The following is an 18,529-nucleotide window of genomic DNA, read 5'->3' on the forward strand; positions in this document are numbered from 1 at the left end:
TACCTTTTCCACAACATTTTATTTTAAATAAAACTTCAAGTACTCTTACATAGGTATACAAAAAAAAAATTCTGATCTATTTGCCTCCAACAGGCCACCACAACACACAGTAGATAAAACACAGTGGTTACAAATGTCTTTTCAATTTATTTCTGAGGCAAGGCAAATGCGAGGGAAATGTTTCTATGAAAAAATACTGTGTGTGTAGGAAATTGTCACAATTTTATTCCACATGGATACAAATGATTATACTTTAATTTAGGCCCTGGTGGCTTAAAATTATATAACAAAATAGAAAAATGGAAAACTAATATCCCCTACACCCTGTTTCAAAGGCAGGCACTACCAAGATTAAGGAGACGCCACAGTGTCGGTAGAGGATAATTACTGTACAAGCTGTATAGCTATAATTACCTTCAGACTAAAATAAAATGCTACGGTCCTCCTAAGGCATAAACGATAATGTCTGCAAACAATATATACACATAATACATATTTAAAACGAGACTTAATATAAACAATAATGAACAGTATATACAAGTCAATTCTTCTCACTGTTTTGAAATACAATTTAACTACACAAGTGATGCAGCAACATATATATATAAATGTACTTGTAACTCTACAGTAAAGTTTATTTTTGGTGCTTTTTTCGAGCACATCAGTGTAAACAGTTTAACTTGGCTTTGTTTTATATTTTAAAACATTCCTTGTTGTATTTTCAAGATTTAAAGCAATTTTCTAGTTCTTCCTTTTCACAGAAAACGAAGATTCTGGATGTGGTTTAATCATAAATAATTCATAAAATTAAATACATTCACTAAAAAATAAACTACAAAGTAAAAAAAATGAAAAATAGATATTTATTGAGAGGGAAAGGAGAACCATTTCCCGCATTAGAGCTCTGGTGTTGAATATTCAGTGCGATTTGATATATTTTAATTGCTATTGCACTATAAACACCCTTTCCTTTGAAAATTCTTTGGGTGTGCTTCCCTGTTCTACCTAAATTAGCTGATAAATCACACAAACCAATAACCAAGGGCCTTGGCTGTTTGTAGGAGTGAAGCCATTAAAAATTTTTCTGATACTTATATTAAGAAAAAGAAAAGTCATTTTGTATGTGCCTTGCACGTTTATGTAAATATAGTTCACATTGCTGGTCTCATTTGTCCTTGTTTAAAAGGAAAAAAAAAAGATTATTTTAACTTCAGCTCACTTTGAAAGTATCTGTCCACTTTTTTTCAAAATACTTTCTCATACTGTGGCCGGCTCTGCCTATGTCAGAATCATCTTCATTAAATGTTTCACAGTTGTCAAAAACAAGCCTGACATCTACAGCGAAGGTTTCGAGGTTTGGATACCTAAAAGGAAAAACACAATTAGAGATGGTTTCACAGGGGTCGCTTTGTTTTATAAACAAACACAGAGGTCATGAAAGGTAAAAAGAAAAGTAAAACCAAAAGGAAAAAAAAAAAAGAGAAACATAACTGCATTTCAGTCAATATGAAATATTTGAAACCCTCTTAAAAAGGGGAGCATTTGATACAATTGCCTATGTTCTGGACCATACTGGATTTAAGAACAGGCTAAATGAAAAAGCAGATTTTACTGAACATCAAGATAGTGACCAGCAAAGCAACATTCTCCCCCATCTCCTTGGCTGTTTGACCCACATCGTCATGATTCTGGCACAGGACTCATTCCACCGGGCCAGAGGGATCTGCAATTCAGAACACGCTCAGCTGCAGCAGAAATCACGAGTGCTTTCTGTGCTCTAATACACGTCACCCTTGCCCTGCTGGCTTCACATCTGGCCTAGAATACATCACTGTGTGCGCCCTCTGCCCCCTTCTCACCCACTATTCTCTTCAAATCTGCTCTTTTACACAAGCATTGGGTAATAGTAGCTCTCCTTATCCAAGGTCTCTTACTCTGTGGTTTCAGTCAGCCTATAGTCAACTGTGGTCTAAGAAATACCCAATGCAAGATTCCAGAGACAGAATAGAGACCAAGTTCACTTAGATGACAATATATTGTTGTAATTGTTCTACTTATCTCCCAATATCTTTCATTTATGAGTGAAACTTTATGAAAAAATATGAATTAAACATAAGCAAGAGTGTGTAGGGGAAAAACAATATACACACAATCACTTTTCCGGCATCCACTGTAGCTACTTGGGCCAATGCCATGACCTGGGAACTCCATTCAGACCTCCCACCCAGGTGGCAGGGACGCCACTGCTGGAGCCATCACCAGTGCCTCCTAGGTTCTGCAGGAGGCTGGAGTCAGGAGCAAGAGCTGAGAATTGAACCCTGATAATCCAATGTGGGATGTAAAAGTCTAAACTGGATTCTTAACTGCTAGTTAAAATGCCCACCACTTATTTTTATGAAATATTGTACAGTTACATGGAAGAATATTCCTCTCTTCAGAATGTTCCCTACTGTCAGAAAGGGTTAATGATGAACACTGGGGAGTCTAGAAGCAGGAGAGAGTCCCAGCCAAGGTTCTGGAACTCTTATGGGTAGCCTTGCTTTTTACACAAGGATGGGGGCACCTGTAGAGTTCAGATTCATTAAAGCAGGCACTCTTCATTGACACGGATGAAGGAATCTGAATATATATTTTATGAATTTTGTTTCCAACCCACTACTTTGGATTTTATCAAATAACTCCAAATTAGAGGAGCTGGAGAGAACAGCTGGCATGACAAACAAGTGTATGCACACTGCTTCCCTGGAGGCCTCTTTCAGGAAGGGTTCCTCCTCAGAGGGGAGCTGTGCTTTGATGGGATTTTTGTTGATTTTGTGCTAATTTCAATGTCTGTTTGTTGTGGAGGTGTTGATATTGAAATTCATCTTCTATTCAGGAATTACAGAATAAGGGAAGTTAAAGACAAGAGTTAACGGAACCACACAGGAAATCTGATTTCATTGTGCTACCCTCCCCATCACATATCTGTTTTGACAGAAAAAGCCAGAGCTAATCTTCATTTAAATAAAAAGCTTCTGTTGTTGGTTTAGGAAAGAACCAGTCATTTTAATGGCTTTAAATGTTGCATGCATTTGTGTGTGTCCATTTGGTATTGAAGCAGTATGGACACTGGGTACTGCCGGGATGAAGCTTCACTGGTTGTCCACATATCCCTCGGGAGAGTGCCTGGTTACACTTCTGACAGCTTCCTACTCCAGCACATCCTTAGAGGCAGCAGGTAATGGCTCAAGTACAAAGGTCCCTTGTTACCCATGTGGGAAACTCAGATTAGGTTCAAAAAAGAACTTTGGTCTTGGCCTGCCCCACTTGGCTGTTCCGGGCATTGTGGAAGTGAACTGAGGAATGAAAGATCTCTCACTATTTGTCTTTCTGCCTTTCAAATAAAGTTAATACACTTTTTAAAATGAAATTACACACGATCTTTGGGAAGGTTGTTAATTCAGCCTTGAGAGTTGAATTAGTCACTTTACCTAGTAAAGCACCTGGTACACACGGGAGAGACACTGATCAGTTTGAGTTCCACTCAACTTTTCTATATTGAAAATAAATCTCCAGACATAGTGATTTTCACCAAAAGAATGTCCAAAAATAACTGAATTTATTCTATAATAATAACAATAGTATAGTAACAATATAAGGGATCTTCAAAAAATTAATGGAAAATGCATTCTGAAAAAAATCCATAGGTTTCAATATTTTTTGGCAGCACAATAAATTTACCTTTGAAATATACTTTCTAAAACCTTTTTAACTTCTTCTTTGTTCTCTCTCTCTTTTTTACTTTTGGTAAAATTGCCTGAAATAACTGGCCCAGCCTACAGTAAATTAAATTTCAATAAATGAATAAAGGAGGCAGTAAGCAAATGGAAAAGCAAAGCAGCTGCACAGCCCCTGTACTGTCCTTAAGAATGCCTTTATGTGGCCCCATGCTGTAAAGCGACAGCCCTACTGTGTGCATCTGAAATAGGCCATGATCCAGAACCAACTGAATTATCCTAATAGCAATCTTGCTTTAGCAGCAGCTTAAGGACTCCTACTGAAGATGATTCCATATAGGAAGTCAATTTACTGTTGAGTATAGAATCGCCAAAAAAATATGTGGAGAGGAGGAAATCATAGTTTTCTTCCAGATTTATAAATGGATTTTCTTGTTCTCCATAAGCTCATAACAAAGCTTTAAACCATTAAACTTTTCAGCAACCTTCTGTTCCCATGTTACACTGAGTTGAAAACATGAGTCAATTTTTGTTCAACCCCATGACTGATGTCATTATTCCACTGATACCTGATCAGGTGCCAGGTTCCATGTTACCCACCCTGGGAGGCACCGTTTTCTTACCACTCATCTGGGTTTGGTACAGTTCCGGTATCAAAAAGCAGCCTGATCATGCTGCATTTTCATTTTTCTTACTTCTAATTGACTTGTTCTCCATCCCAACAGCACACATATATTACACACATTACTCTAAAGAAAGTCTGCTATTAATTAAAGTATCTTTGACTCATTAGAAAAGGACAAAACAAATACAGATATTTGGTAAACACTGAACTAAAGTGACTGACTTACTGTCCACTACTTAGCTTCTCTCTGATTGTGGAAAAATCCATAGGCTTCTTAATAACCTTCTTATAACCAGGAACAAGCTTCAAGTTTACAGGAAGTAGAAAAGGCCAGGCATCCTCATGAGTTTCCATTTCAGTCAGGATCATGCTGAAAAATGGAATGCTTGAAATCATAATCTAGAATCCAGCATCTGATTTCTAGTAAAAATAGTTTTTTTTCATCATCTTTTAAGCAAAATCTCAGTGCAAATTATAACATAAAAGAATACATTTCCACATACTTTATATTTTTTCTATTTACAGAAATCCTTCAGCATGATGAAAAGGTTTATAAACAAATAAAATGGAATGTTCTTCAAATGTGGTACATGAAAACTAGAATAAATACCTGCAAATAGCTAGGTCCTTGGAGTCATCTCTCTTGGGCTTTTTAACAGAAGTAAAGCTGTCTTGCTTCGACAAATTAACAGAAGTGTTTTCCTCTATTTTCCTCTTTTTGAGGTCTTTGTTTCCTCTTTTTAGAGAGCTGCTGGTGGAGGCAGAGTCTTCATCCTCAGTGTCCCCCGGTAAAGCTACTTTCTTGCCCTTCTTGGATTCATTGGTCTTTTTCCCTTTGACATGAAGTTTTTTGATTTTTAGAGTTTGACCACTTGCCTTTAATTAAAAAAAAGATGTAACAGAATAATTGATACAAACCTCCTGTTACTCTGAATTATAAGTCTAACAGAAAAAAATCAAACAAACAAAAAAGAGATATTAACAAGAACTTTGAAGGTTGATAATTCCAGTATCTTCAAGACAGGACAAGAGAAGGCTGTGAATTTATTCTCCCATATAATAAAGCAAAAAAAATTTGCAAGGCGCAGTGTATACATGTAAAGGATTCTTAGAAGCTGAAGAGGCAGGTCTGCTTGTTACCTATCTACAGAATTCACTATCAGAATTCCTTTAGTATAGATCACTGATTGAATGAGTTTACAGAAAACAACAGTGTTATTTATTTATTTGGAAGAGAGTGAGAGAGAGAGAAAGATAGATTCATTAGTTCACTTCTCAAATGCCCAGAGTAGCAGGATTGGGCCAAGCCAAAGCTGGGAGCCTTAATCCAGTCCAGGTCTCCCAAATGTGTGGCAGGGCACAAGTACTGAACCACCAATCTGTCATCTGCTGCCTGCCGGGGTGTGCATTAGTAGGAAGCTGAAGTTGGAGTAGGAGGCAAGTACTGAACCAAGGCACTCCAATATGGGACATGGGCATGAGAATCGGTGCCTTTAACTGCTGGCCCTAAAGTCCACCCCAGAACTCTTTAGACTACAGAATTAAAAACAAAGGTGAGACTAATTCAGAACACAGAGCTTATTAGTAAGAAAGTCAATGATAATAAAAAGCAGGGCCAACCATGAAAAGGACTGTATGAAGGGACAAATATGTACAGAAATCCTTTGCAAGTGATAAAAATCTACTAGAGATGGGTATTTTTTTTTCCAGACGAAGAATAAAACCATCTGCAATAGGAACAGAACACCATAAGCTTATAGCATCCTGGTGTGAACATAGCAGTGGTAAAGTGCAAGAATTATGACTGCTTTTTTTTTTAGGAAAACAATCTAAAACTACGGCATCATGGAATAGTATATTTGGTTGGCATCAAAGGATATGAATTCCAGCTTTCTTACTAACCAAGTACAGACTTCAATGTGTCTGTGAGTTCTGGTCTTTTCATTTGTAAAGTCAGAAAGATGAGCCACATATTTGCGAAGGTCAACCTAGTCCAAGACTTACATGGGGGAAAAATAACCCAAATAATCTCACTGGGCTTATTCAATTTTATTACAAAATGAGACATTTCATCAGCTAAGAAATGGGGAAAATAACCATATTTTTAGGGTAAATATTCTAATAAATACATCATAGAAGGGACATGTAGTTGTAAGTGACTTGCTTTTAATTTTCCCAAATAATGCATACCAAACTCCTTTAGAAAATGACTTTTCTCTTAATTGCCAGGCCATATAACCAGATCAACCATAATTTTAAGTGGACTCTCTTCCTGAAATGAATTTGGCTGAAAACACTTCTTTGAAGTATTTCACAGCAGCTTCTTTGAAGTTATCATGACCCCTGCCAGCAACATTATTAAAAAAAAATGCTCCAAGTCAAGCAGTTTAATTATTTGGTTTTCTATTGGTAGGCTAAAAGTACAGTTAAGCAGATAGTTTAATTGACTAAAATAATAAGACCAACCATTAATTCAACAGTTTACCCATTCTATTTCAAGGAATTTTACCACATGGCACTAAGTGAAGTAATTAAAATGCTTCATTAAGCTTTTCTTCCTTTATTTTACTTTGTATTCACTAGGATTTTCATATTACACTGAGCTTTTAGCATTGTGGACATTATAAGAAAAGAGAAAGCTTAATATGATCAAAATCCTTTTAATAAAGATTAAATTAAATTGTTGCATTATTTTCAAAGAACATTTCAAGAATACTGGGCACAAATGTTTGGTTTCTTTTCGAAACAGAAACATTGCCTGGGATGTTTACAATGGATTTAAAATTCAAAGTATGAAAATATCCCATTGAAATCACAGAACTGGGCCCGGGGCAATGGCCTCGTGGCTAAATCCTAGCCTTGTATGCACCAGGATTGCATATGGGCGCTGGTTCATATCCCAGCTGCTCCACTTCCCACTCAGCTCTCTGCTTAAAGTCGGGCCTTGGGACCCTGCACTGATGTGGGAGACCCAGACCCAGAAGAAGCTCCTAGTTCCTTGGCTTTAGATCAGCTCAGCTCCTGCCATTGCTGCTACTTGGAGGGGAGGAGGGGTGAGCCAGCAGACAGTAAGATCTTTTTCTCTGTGAATCTGCCTTCCCAATTAAAAAAAATCTTAAAAAGAAAAAAGAAATCATAGAATCAAGAATTCTAGGATTTTTTTAAAAAAGGGTAACAAAGTCTATGTTTCTTTAATAAATGCTTCACAGTTTACCTCATTAAATGGCACTCATAAACAAACTGAACCAATAAGCTTTTACACCTGTACTCATTTCCTTCCTGCTGCAGTACCAAATCAAACAGGACTGTCAGGTGGCCTTACCCAGAACATATCAGATTTCTTTATAATCATTTATATATTAGAAGTTGGGAGCTACTGTCGCTCAGGCTGTAAATAGCACGCAGAATGTGCCTGTAAATATCCTGAATTTGTTCCCAATATTTACTATTTGGCAGGACAGATATAAAAATCCACAATTCTGATTTCTCTTAAAATAAAGAAGGCCCTGCAACACTGGGCTCTAACTTCAGAGTGATAAGAAGTAGATGCAGTTAAATAAGGACTACCAGGTGCAAATGGGGTTTACCTCTCTTGTTTGTGACATTGCCCACTGGGGTTCCAATGAACAAAAGGTCTGGCTTTCAGTATATGTTAATTATTTCACACTTATTACTCCACTTGTTTCTTTAACTCCAGAAACCATTTCTATTTTATTATCTCTTTCAATTAGCATTAGAGTTTACAATTTTGTCTTTGAAATATGGCTGGAAAATGGTTTGAATACAGATGATCAATACAATATGACCTAGGTATAGACTGAAGAGAACTGAAAAGTTGTTCAAACAAGAATATGCACAAACTGATGGAGGGATGGGCAAAATGTGGCAAAAGCCATACAATGGCACACAAAGACACACCCATGAAACAGAAAGCAGGTTGATGGTTGCCAAAGACTGGGGAGAGGGATATAAGGTTTTTTTTTAATAGGGAATTTGGTAGTAGTGACAGTTGCACAACTTTTTAAGTACATTAAAAAACTCAATTAATTTCAAGGTTAATTTTATGACATATTAACAAAATCTGAAAAAATTTTCCATAAAATTCTGCATTTTAAGGTCCTAATTCAAAGTGTAATTTTAGAGTCATCTTACCTTAGCAATGCATGCGGGACAGAACCAGTCCCCATCTGGAATGGTTGTAATCTTGGGTCTGTGGCAGTAGGTATGACAGCCTTTGTCACAGCCATCACAAAGCAGAAGCAGCTCTTCGTTGTCACCTTTCCGACAGATTTGGCAGTACTATAATACATAAAAGATCACTTAAAATTAACCTTCTGCTGTGAATAATAGCTACTGGGATATTAAACATACCACAATTCCTGGTTTATATTAGTAATGAACATTCCGCTTGCTAACAAATACACAGTAGCCATACACATCTATGTATCTCTCATTACACAGATATGGACCACGTGACGGGGTGAGCAGTTCTATTGGGGCCAATGCACATTTCAGGTACACTGCAAAGAACAAGGCTAGAGCTGGATGCCTGCACAAACTTCCGAAGCATGTACACATTAACATATGAAATCAGTAACATGACATTAGAGCACATAAAGCAATGAATAGCTTTAATACATGGTGATTGTTAAAAACGTATTTCATCTTTAGCTTATCTTAGTATCCTCATGATATCTTGAGAAAGAAATAAGAGTTAGAATAACCTTTAAGACCAAAAATTAGGAAACTTATGTTAGTGTCATAATTACATACACTACAGAGATATCCCTGGGTTTTGACTTAGACCCAAGAATGTTTCATAATTGAAAAATGTGTCCAAACCAGAAAGCTTCAGAAATCAAACATATTTGCCAATAGTAGATAATAGATCCCACAAAATTATTTCTGAGGAAAGAAGCTGAGTATAATCAATTAAAGAATATAACAGTCTATGAGTTGTTACCTAATATAAATCATAGTTTGTCGCTATTGAAAATTTTCCAGCACCATGGAGAACGTTAAACTGGCAAAGAAAATATATTTTTCCATGCACACATATTCTTTTTCTGTACAGTAAGTTTTGCAAAGAAAAATAAAACATATTAGGTAACTGGACTCTTTCAAGATAGCTTTTGCAAATGGTAAATACCAATGTTATATTTTGACATTTAATTCATCTTTCAGTCACAGTAAAAACATAAATGTCTTGCAACCAATGATATACAAGATAAAAACATTTAAATTGGAAATAATTCATATGAATTTAAAATTAAGTATTTACATACTTTAGAAACAATACAGTTCAACTCTTTCAACTTTAAAATTGTTTTAAAAACAACATTGAATCTGTCGAGGGGTGGGAAATTGGGAATGTGTGTGGAATCCCAGTCTCAAAAATTCAAAATAAAAATTTAACAACAACAAAAAACAACATTGTATCAGTCTGGGAAAGTCTGATATAGTGGTATGGCAATTTGGATATCAAAGATAGTTTAAGAATCATATTAAAGTGGCAGATACACTATTCAAGTTAACATTAATCAGAATCTATGCATGATACCCAAATTGACAAAAGAACCAGAGTTTGACATTCCAACAATAAGTATCTACTTTATGATATCTGCTTATAGCATTCCATGCAATACTTAAGGTAATATTAAGCTATCTCTCCAAATGTGAGCTACACCTATAGGACTTTTATTGTTAAGGTATTCATTTAGAAATCATATTATTAGAAGACTATATTTAAATCCCTGTCACAATAAAATTTTAAAATCAGATTCATGAGCATAAGTAAATTGTTTTCTTCAAAAGATAAATGAAACTACAACAAAATCTTGTATCTCACATTTAAAACCTAAAAGTAATTTCCTTATACATTTACAGAAAGGGTGATGCCAAACTCTAAACACTTTTTAAAAACACCCCAGTAATAGCTGATAATAGGTTACAGTAACTATATTAGCATCTCATTTTAAACCTTTTGCTGTTATGAAAAAATAGTGGGTACTGCCTATTGTTTAACATTAATAACAACGGACAGCATACTGTGGGAAGATAACTATCAAAGGGCAAACTGTGAAAGCGCCTTCTTTCCTGGTTAGCTTGGTCTCTGGCCAACAAGATACGGAACACTTTCATATTTGGATAGGACTAATTACAAAATTATTACAGATACTGTTAAATATCTAGTTAAAGGTTAAAAATAGTCATTAAGGAATTAATGCCCTGAAAAGAAGGCACTTTCTTAGGTATCATTAAACAATTTTTAAAATGAAGATTGTGAGACATGGTTAAATGATTACAACTGCATATTAATAACATGAGAAAGATTAAAGAATTCACAAAAACTGAATTACAATTCTAGATTGTAGACGGCATACTAACATGCAAGTGAATTCTGTATAAGTTTTGACGTTTTGGATATAGATTTATAACAAAACTGGTCGCATCATGATGATGATTTTGATGTAGTAAGAAAAAATATGACTGTACACAGCTCATTTTGAAATAGGAACTCAATGGTTCTGACCATTATAGCTTAAATTTCAGTTAATATATATTGTCTAGGTTGACTTAAGCCCTCTTTTAATAATTTTTAGAAGAAAAAAACAACTATTTTAGGACTATTTATTTATTTGAAAGCAGAATTAGAGAAAGAGAAAATCTTCCATTCATTATTTCACTCCCCCAATGTCCACAATGGCCATAGCTGGGCCAGGCTGAAGCCAGGAGCCAGGAGCTTCATCTGAGTTTCCCAGATAGGTATAGGGGCCCCAGCATTTCTGCCATCTTTCACTGCTTTCCCAGGTCAGTACCGGGGAGTGGATTGGAAGTGGAGCAGTTGGGACTCTAACTGATGCCCATATGCTGGTAGAAAAGGCAGTGACTTAACCAACTGTGCCACAGCACTAGGTGGGTGGGGATGGGAATATTTTTATACAGGAAAAATGCTACCTGATAAAATGAACAATACATTAAACTTACTTCAGATGATAATTTGAACTGAGAGAGCTAAATTTAAGCATATTATAAAATTACAGATTCATTAGCCTACATAAAGTTCTAAAAGAAGGAAAAAAAACCACACAATAGAGAAAATGAATAATATAGGATGATTTAGGTCTTGAATAGTGTAAGCCTAGAAGCAAAAATTATGCAAAGTATGAATTATTTAAGGATCACTTTTTAAGCGAATGACTATTCCAAGTTATGAAATTCCATCCTAAGCTATTTAGAAAAACAAGCCTCAGAAAAGCAAATTTTACCGTTAGTCTATAATTTGAAAGTAAACAAAGTGATTCATTTAAGTCTGTTTCTAACCCTAGACAAGGCACTCAGCCTGCAGGCAGGATGCCTTCATCGCACACTGCTCAGCTGGAGTTCCAAGAGGCAGTTCCTGACTGTGGTTTTCCACCTCTAAGAGGCCGCAGTGAGGATGCAGGTAGCTGAAGTCCTGCCACTCGTGTGGGAGTCCTGGGTCGAGTTTGCAGCTCTTAGCGCCAGTCCCAGCCATTGTGGGCATGTAAGAAGTGAACCTGCAGATAACAGTTCTCTTCTTCTTTCCATGTCTGTCTCTCTCTCAAAAAGTGTTTAAAAATACACATTTCAAAGTTACTCCTCAATATGATATAGAGGCAAGAGGGTACCCTTGTGTCTGACTTAAAATAAATCTCAAATAAATAAATAAATCTCTCTGTAAAACTATATGAACTATAGCTCTTGTGTTTGAACACATAACATTTTGGTGCCTGACACAAAGTAGAGGTTCGTTACCTCATAATAACTAATTCAGACTGCACAAAGATGGTGAAAAAGCTGTAAGTTATTATGGGAAAGATGTAAAGATTTGCTCTTCTTGTCAAACACTTCAAATACCAAAACACATTTTGTGAATGCATATGATCTCTCTTATTAGTAGCAAAAAAAAAAAAAGGTAAAAGAAAAAAGAAAACTGAGGGAGAAATACATTTTAGAAATACAGCAACAAATCAGATAATGTTAGCAAAGTTTGTAAGAATGAAAAAAAATGCCTTGAAATATTTAGATTAGTAACTATTATAGTGACAGAATATCAAGAGACGATTGCAGGTAGAAATACAAAAAAAATTCAAAGGAGTCAGAAGTGAGAATTAAAAACAAATAAAAGATAATACATTTGGTGGTTTCCTTCAAAAATGCTCAAAATAAGTAAGTACCAAACTACATAGTCTTTAAGAAAGAGAAGCTCCCAAGTGAAGTAGATAGCGTCATTATACCGATAATATAAAAATCACAAGATCTGGAATTTGGAAAGAAAAATTAAAACAAGACAAAGTAGATTAGTTAGAGTATTTCTTAAATAAAAACACTTACAACTTTCATAATTGATTTTTCCCATGCTATTGATTTCTGTAACTGCTGAATGCACAGAGCTACCTGTGCAGCACTGCGGGCTTCTGACACTGCCCTTCTCCATACCCTGAGCCCTGGGGCAATATCCTCTTCAGTTCTGCATGAAATATAGAAAAATTATGTAGGTCATGTCCGCGGTTACGGTCACTGAATGTGAAACAATCATCACACTGAAAGCCAAGCAATGACAAAAACATGTAACAGCCAATAAGTATAAGGTTTAAGCAACTAAATTTGATGTAGTGCACAGACTGTGGCTACGTGCCTCAGAGCTTAGTCACAACCAGGTAAATGTAAGAGCACTTTGCAGGATTATCAATGCACATCACAAAAAAATAAAAAAAAAAGTTTTTACAAAGCATCATGCAAATAGCATGATCCGTATGGATCACAGACATACAGGAAGATACATAGATAACAGGCAATAGAAAATAGGCTCCAATTAGCAAAGAAGCACAATAATTTTTCAAGTTAATCTCAATAACCTACCCGTCACCATCACCACTAATGGATGGTGCAGGAGCAGGGACAGTAACTGTGCCCACATTATCCAGTTTGATCTGAATGGTGGTACTTAAGGGGCTCTTCAGATACCTTCTTTCAATGTTCCGCTCCAAATCAGCCAGCCTGGTTACAGCTATATCTAGGGGGTTGTCACTCTTCCGCTCTAGTGCATGTGCACTGCTTTCTTCTTCGCCAGTAAATTCTCCATCATGCTCCTTGCACAATTTAGTAAATGACTTATGTTCAAAATATACCAAGTCCTCCCTTTCTGATGCGGGCTCTGGACACATCCAACCCTATATATTAAGAGAATTAGCATTATTATGGCTTCCTCCTAGAATGTCAGATGGGTCAATTTACCTTTACTTAGAATACAGCAGCAGGGACCGGCAGATCTCAAGGAACTTTACTATGAGCTTTTACCTTGGGTTTTCCTAAGGCTTGGTAGAGATAAGAACAACAACAACAACAACAAACACCACTACAAGAAACAGTTGTAGCAGATGGAAAACACAACTTATCAACACTTGATATTTTGAAACATTTAATGAAAATCATGAAAGTATTTTGAGGGGTTTTAGGTGAATTCCCTGGGATCATTTCGATGGGAATGTCGTAGTAGCCTGCAAACTTTGGTCTCCCTTTCTGTTTTGGTTTATTTCAGCACTCTTATGTACATGTCCTTGTACTTACCATTTTCTCTTGGGCGGTAGGGGCTCTGCAAGAATTCTTATGTGTGTCTGCACAGTTTTGCTCTGCTCCTCTTCACCTAGTTAATGCCATTCAACCTGCAACTCTCATATTCAAATTCACTTCAACATGAAAGGATTCCCTTAATTTCTTGACCTTTTTCAGGAGGTAAACCCACCTATTTCAGACTCTGGTGGACCATTTGATGCTTCAGAGCCTGGTCTCAGTTACAGTTTTATACTAAGTGTGGTCATGAGCTCCAAAAGGTCAAGCACTGTGTCTGTTTTCATTTATGTCCAGCAAATAATGGCCACTCAATTAATACATGTAAATGAATGGGTCAATGATTTGTTTGGCTGGTTTACACTGATTTTCTAGGTCAAAAGTCCTATCAAAGTCCCAAATGTGTACCACAGCCCAGGTATCTCAATCCACCCCTGTTTTCATATTCCTGAGCATTGTCTATGCTGCAGTTGGGGCCCTTAACTTGCGACTCCACAAACTTGCCCAGAGTGTCCTGATCCTGCCCTTTTTCATGCTGTTTCCACTCGATAGCTACATGATAAGGGTAATGCACCACAAGCAGACTATGTCACTGGGAAATGCTTCTGGCTTATACTGTAATGTTATACATAATTTTTAAAAAGCTTGGTGGTAAGTTTTCCCCTATCAGTCAGGATTGGCAGATGAGGTGGGAAAAAGTTGGAGGAACCAGAATCAGTCAAGTTTAGCTTAGAAAGTAGTGAGAACTGTCCGTAACAGAGGACAGGCAATAGAAAGCAGATGTAATAGTTTAAATAGCAAAGCATGCTAGGATCACTTAGCCTGTGGGGAAAAAAACTCTTTGTATTTCCCAAGAGGAACATTTGCTAAAAATTGGTCTTCATACTGCTGATCCTGTGTCACCAAGATAATTTAAATTACAGCCATTACTCTCGATTTAAGAAGACAGTGAAATCCATGACTTAGGAGATCCAAAACACATGTCAAAATTATAGCATTAAATAGAATAATGTCATTTCTCCAGAAAACTAACTTTGTGGAAGAGTTCACTGGTGGAAGATGCCACAGTTCTACTGTATGATAGCACCAGGATGAGGAAGAGACACATAGTTTGTTAGCACAATAATTCAGCAAATGATACATTTTTGTTTCCCAACTTCAATAATTGTATTTCTGGCATGAAAGGAATATTTTATTAGCTCTGTAAAATAGCATTTTTTAAGAAACTCAGAAGTGTCTAAATGCTTATGTGAAAGTAATTATGAAGCAAAGTTTAATTCCTGGCTAGTACTCCATCCTAAATAAATTAGGAAACATCAAAATTACACAGCCACTACATTTTCTCCACCTATGTAGGCATCCGTTCATTAACCTTACTTATTATCTGTCCATGATTCTTAGAGTCATCACCTCATTATCATCCATGAAGACTTTTACACTCTTTTGAACAAAACAAAAATCTTTACACAGAGGTAATGCTTTCTTTTTGCCTACTTATCTTAAACCAGTTCTGACGTGGTCATGTCTAGCAGACTGATGAATACAAACTTGTATGGGTATGTGCACATGTCTCTGTGTACCACAATAAGACTTACATTTGGATGTATCCCTATCGCACTCTAAAGTTAAACCCCACAGGATAAAGTCTGACCTAAAACATGATTGAGTACAGGTACTTTTTGGCCCTATGAGGAGCACTACTAGCGGAGTGTGACAACCACTCTATTGATCACATAGAAAACTGTAAACTTCCGTATACGATAGAGATTGGTGCACCAGAAAGGTATTTCTGAATACCATTAGGAAGGCAGCAAGATTTTGTAAAAAGAACATAGAGTTTAGAGTCCTTCAGACTTGGCTGGACTCCTCTGGTAGGTTACTTACTGTGAGCCTGTTTCCTCACCTGTAAGACGAGGGAAATTAATTCAGGATTGTTTTGAGATAAAGTGAAAACATTCAGCACAGTAACCGCATATGTTAGAGACATAGTAAATATTAGTTACCTTCCATTATCCTAAAAACAGGTTGTATTCAAAGTCAGTTTTACCTTCACTTGCAAACTTGCTGATGCAACTCTCCTTTCTAGATCTTCTACCTGCTGAAGAATGCTCAGATCCATCTCCATGGCTTGTTCTTCCACCGACCAGTTCTCCACAGTATCTCGAGTTACCTGGTTTTCTTCATTTTCATTTAATTCAATAATAGCAACTATATTTGAAAAGAAACTAATTTTAAAACCTACTTTCATTAAGTTTTTATACTCAGTGATTTATTCCATCAAGTGGAAGAAACTCCAGGAGAATCCAGTTTATCTGACTGATCATACACAGCTGCACCTGTGCATGTGCAAGAACCTTCCTCTTAATAGAAACATTCTAAGAGACACTAATATACCTGCTAGCACACAAAACGTAAGAGCGTGTCAATTTAAGAACATATTGTTTGCTGAACAAAATAGAAGACAACAGGAATAAGAATTAAGACGTGCTAAAATATGCTTTCAGATAAAAGAGTCAATTCTCATAATTGGGCAAGAGAGCAGAAGTCTCTTCTAGGTACATACCATCCTTATTCTTGATGCAGGCCTGAGTAATATAATCCAGGTGTTTCTGAATTTGTTTCTGTAATGCCTTTTCTCTGATTCCTCTAAGATGTAGCACTTTGAGCAAAGTTTTCAGGTCCTCTGGGTCAATAATTCTCCACCAACCAAACTGCATCTCTAAGTCAAGATAAACATGTGGGGTCTTTTACAAATTATTTCAAAATTACTTATTTGAGAGAGAAAGAAACCAACTCACACAAGGTGGTCTCCCACCTGCTCTTCATTTCCCAAACGCCTGCCTGCATTGGCTGGAGCTGAGCAGGATTGCAACCCAGAACACAAATCAGGTCTCCATACGGGTGACAGCAACTTTGAACTATTTCAACTATCATCTCTGCCTCCCAGGATATGCACTGGCAGGAAGCTGGATTTTGAGCCCAGGTGCTCGGATACAGGATGTGTGCATCCCAACCACCATCTTAATGGCTAGACCAAATGCATACCCCATAAATACTCTGACTAGGAAATTATGGCATAACACAAACAAAAAAATAGCTACAAAAGGTAACTACATACCAAACCACCAAAGAAGTTTCAGCAGGAGAGTTTATAAAAATGAAATAAGTGGCTCTAAACCACCTCGATGCACTTACCTTCTGGAATAGGCTTTGGACTAGGAAAATCTACAGGTTTTGCTACTTCAACAGCAGCAGGCTGAACTGAAGATGTCTTTTCACTCTGTGGTACTGGAGATTCGCTTTTACTAGAAGCAGCATTGGAAGTCAGGAATGAATTACCATTTCCTTCCGATAAACCCAGTCCTGGTCCTAGACTAGGTAAGGGTGACGTAAATTGAATATTGGAAGCAAGTACACTTGTGGGCCACCCACAAAACTGAAGTCCCATCATGGACACTCCGCTTTTCACCTGCAAGATGACAACATTTGAAGAGATTATTCTCAGAAGTCAGGAGACAGGTTTAGTCTGAAATCATGTTTTCAAATTTCAAAATAATATTCTGTCACTTAGCCCAGTTAGAGAGACCTCATTATATTATACTTAACCTCAAGGTTAAATTCCATATTCTCATTTGCTACCCAAAGTCCATTCCCTTTTAGAGGTACTTTGACAATAATAAGTTAAAAATTTTAGTTATGGAAGACACAGACATAGGCTAGAAAGCAGCCATTTGTACGCTGACAGAAGCCTGGGGACAAAAATCTGACTTGATTTGGTTTTCAAACTATAGCAGGCATATTTTAACTATGCAACTGAACCCCCTTGAGTAAAAAAAAAAAAAATCTTCAAGGCATCAAAGGTTAAATAAAAGTGTAAAAAGAAGTTACAGGTGTTGGTAATAACCTGAAGGGGTGATAAAGCAAATGGACTTAGACCGACAGCATTCTGAGCAGAAGCTGATCCAAGAAGAGGTGCTGGGGCAGGTGACGGCGACTTGGAGGGTGGCTGAGACTGAGGAGTGGCGGAAGCAGCAGCAGGTGGATCAGCGTGGGTCAGCGATGTGTCATCACAAGGTGTTCTTGGCAAAAGGCTGAACCACTGTCTGTTCTTCTCTGTCAGTGTTTTTAACAGCTGGTCGTTGGGGAGAGGGCTGTAGAACTTCCCTGGCCCGCTTGCACCAGTACTAAACAGGTTATTAGAGTCTGTCTTTTCCACGTTGCTTTGTGAGGTGGTTGATGGGCTCCCGCCCACCGGGTGTTTCCCACTACTTTGATAAGACAATGTACACCCGTTGGCACTAGCATTCGGTTTGGAGGTGATTCCCTCTGCCTCAGGAGGCATCTTGGCTACTTCCAAAAGCTTGCTTAGTTTGGAGAAAGAGCCAGGTTTCTGAAGAAACAGATTCGTGTTATCTTTTTCTTTAAGATCTTCCTTTTGCTCACAGTGATCTGTATTTGAACAATTTAAAGTGTCCCCAGAGGTCTCAAATGTTTCTTCTTTGACTTGGATACTTTCTGCTCTTTTTAGTTTTTCTCTCTCTTTTGCAATTTCTTCTAGTCCTATAAAATACAATAGTTACAACAGATAAGGTTGAAA

The 18,529-nt window shown here is 37.0% G+C and overlaps 1 protein-coding gene across 17 annotated transcripts in view; it reads right to left on the bottom strand.

Annotated features, from left to right (window-relative positions):
• The window catches only part of BAZ2B (bromodomain adjacent to zinc finger domain 2B), a 360,709-nt gene continuing 342,180 nt past the window's right edge, over nucleotides 1-18,529 (bottom strand). For 11 of the 17 annotated variants that reach the window (XM_058664534.1, XM_058664527.1, XM_058664532.1 and 8 more), the window contains 10 exons: nucleotides 17,837-18,492; nucleotides 17,128-17,401; nucleotides 16,496-16,651; nucleotides 15,980-16,140; nucleotides 13,225-13,535; nucleotides 12,697-12,832; nucleotides 8,494-8,640; nucleotides 4,952-5,217; nucleotides 4,568-4,711; nucleotides 1-1,364 (listed from right to left, as the gene is read on the bottom strand). In XM_058664534.1, the coding sequence (XP_058520517.1) occupies nucleotides 1,211-1,364; nucleotides 4,568-4,711; nucleotides 4,952-5,217; nucleotides 8,494-8,640; nucleotides 12,697-12,832; nucleotides 13,225-13,535; nucleotides 15,980-16,140; nucleotides 16,496-16,651; nucleotides 17,128-17,401; nucleotides 17,837-18,492 (2,405 nt within the window). In that variant the 3' untranslated portion in view covers nucleotides 1-1,210. Of the gene's footprint in view, nucleotides 1,365-4,567; nucleotides 4,712-4,951; nucleotides 5,218-8,493; nucleotides 8,641-12,696; nucleotides 12,833-13,224; nucleotides 13,536-15,979; nucleotides 16,141-16,495; nucleotides 16,652-17,127; nucleotides 17,402-17,836; nucleotides 18,493-18,529 lie in introns of those variants that run through there. The other 6 variants (XM_058664536.1, XM_058664535.1, XM_058664533.1 and 3 more) reach the window with 3 other exon arrangements.

This window comes from Ochotona princeps, chromosome 5 (assembly GCF_030435755.1).
Source record: "Ochotona princeps isolate mOchPri1 chromosome 5, mOchPri1.hap1, whole genome shotgun sequence".
Lineage (NCBI taxonomy): Eukaryota > Metazoa > Chordata > Mammalia > Lagomorpha > Ochotonidae > Ochotona > Ochotona princeps.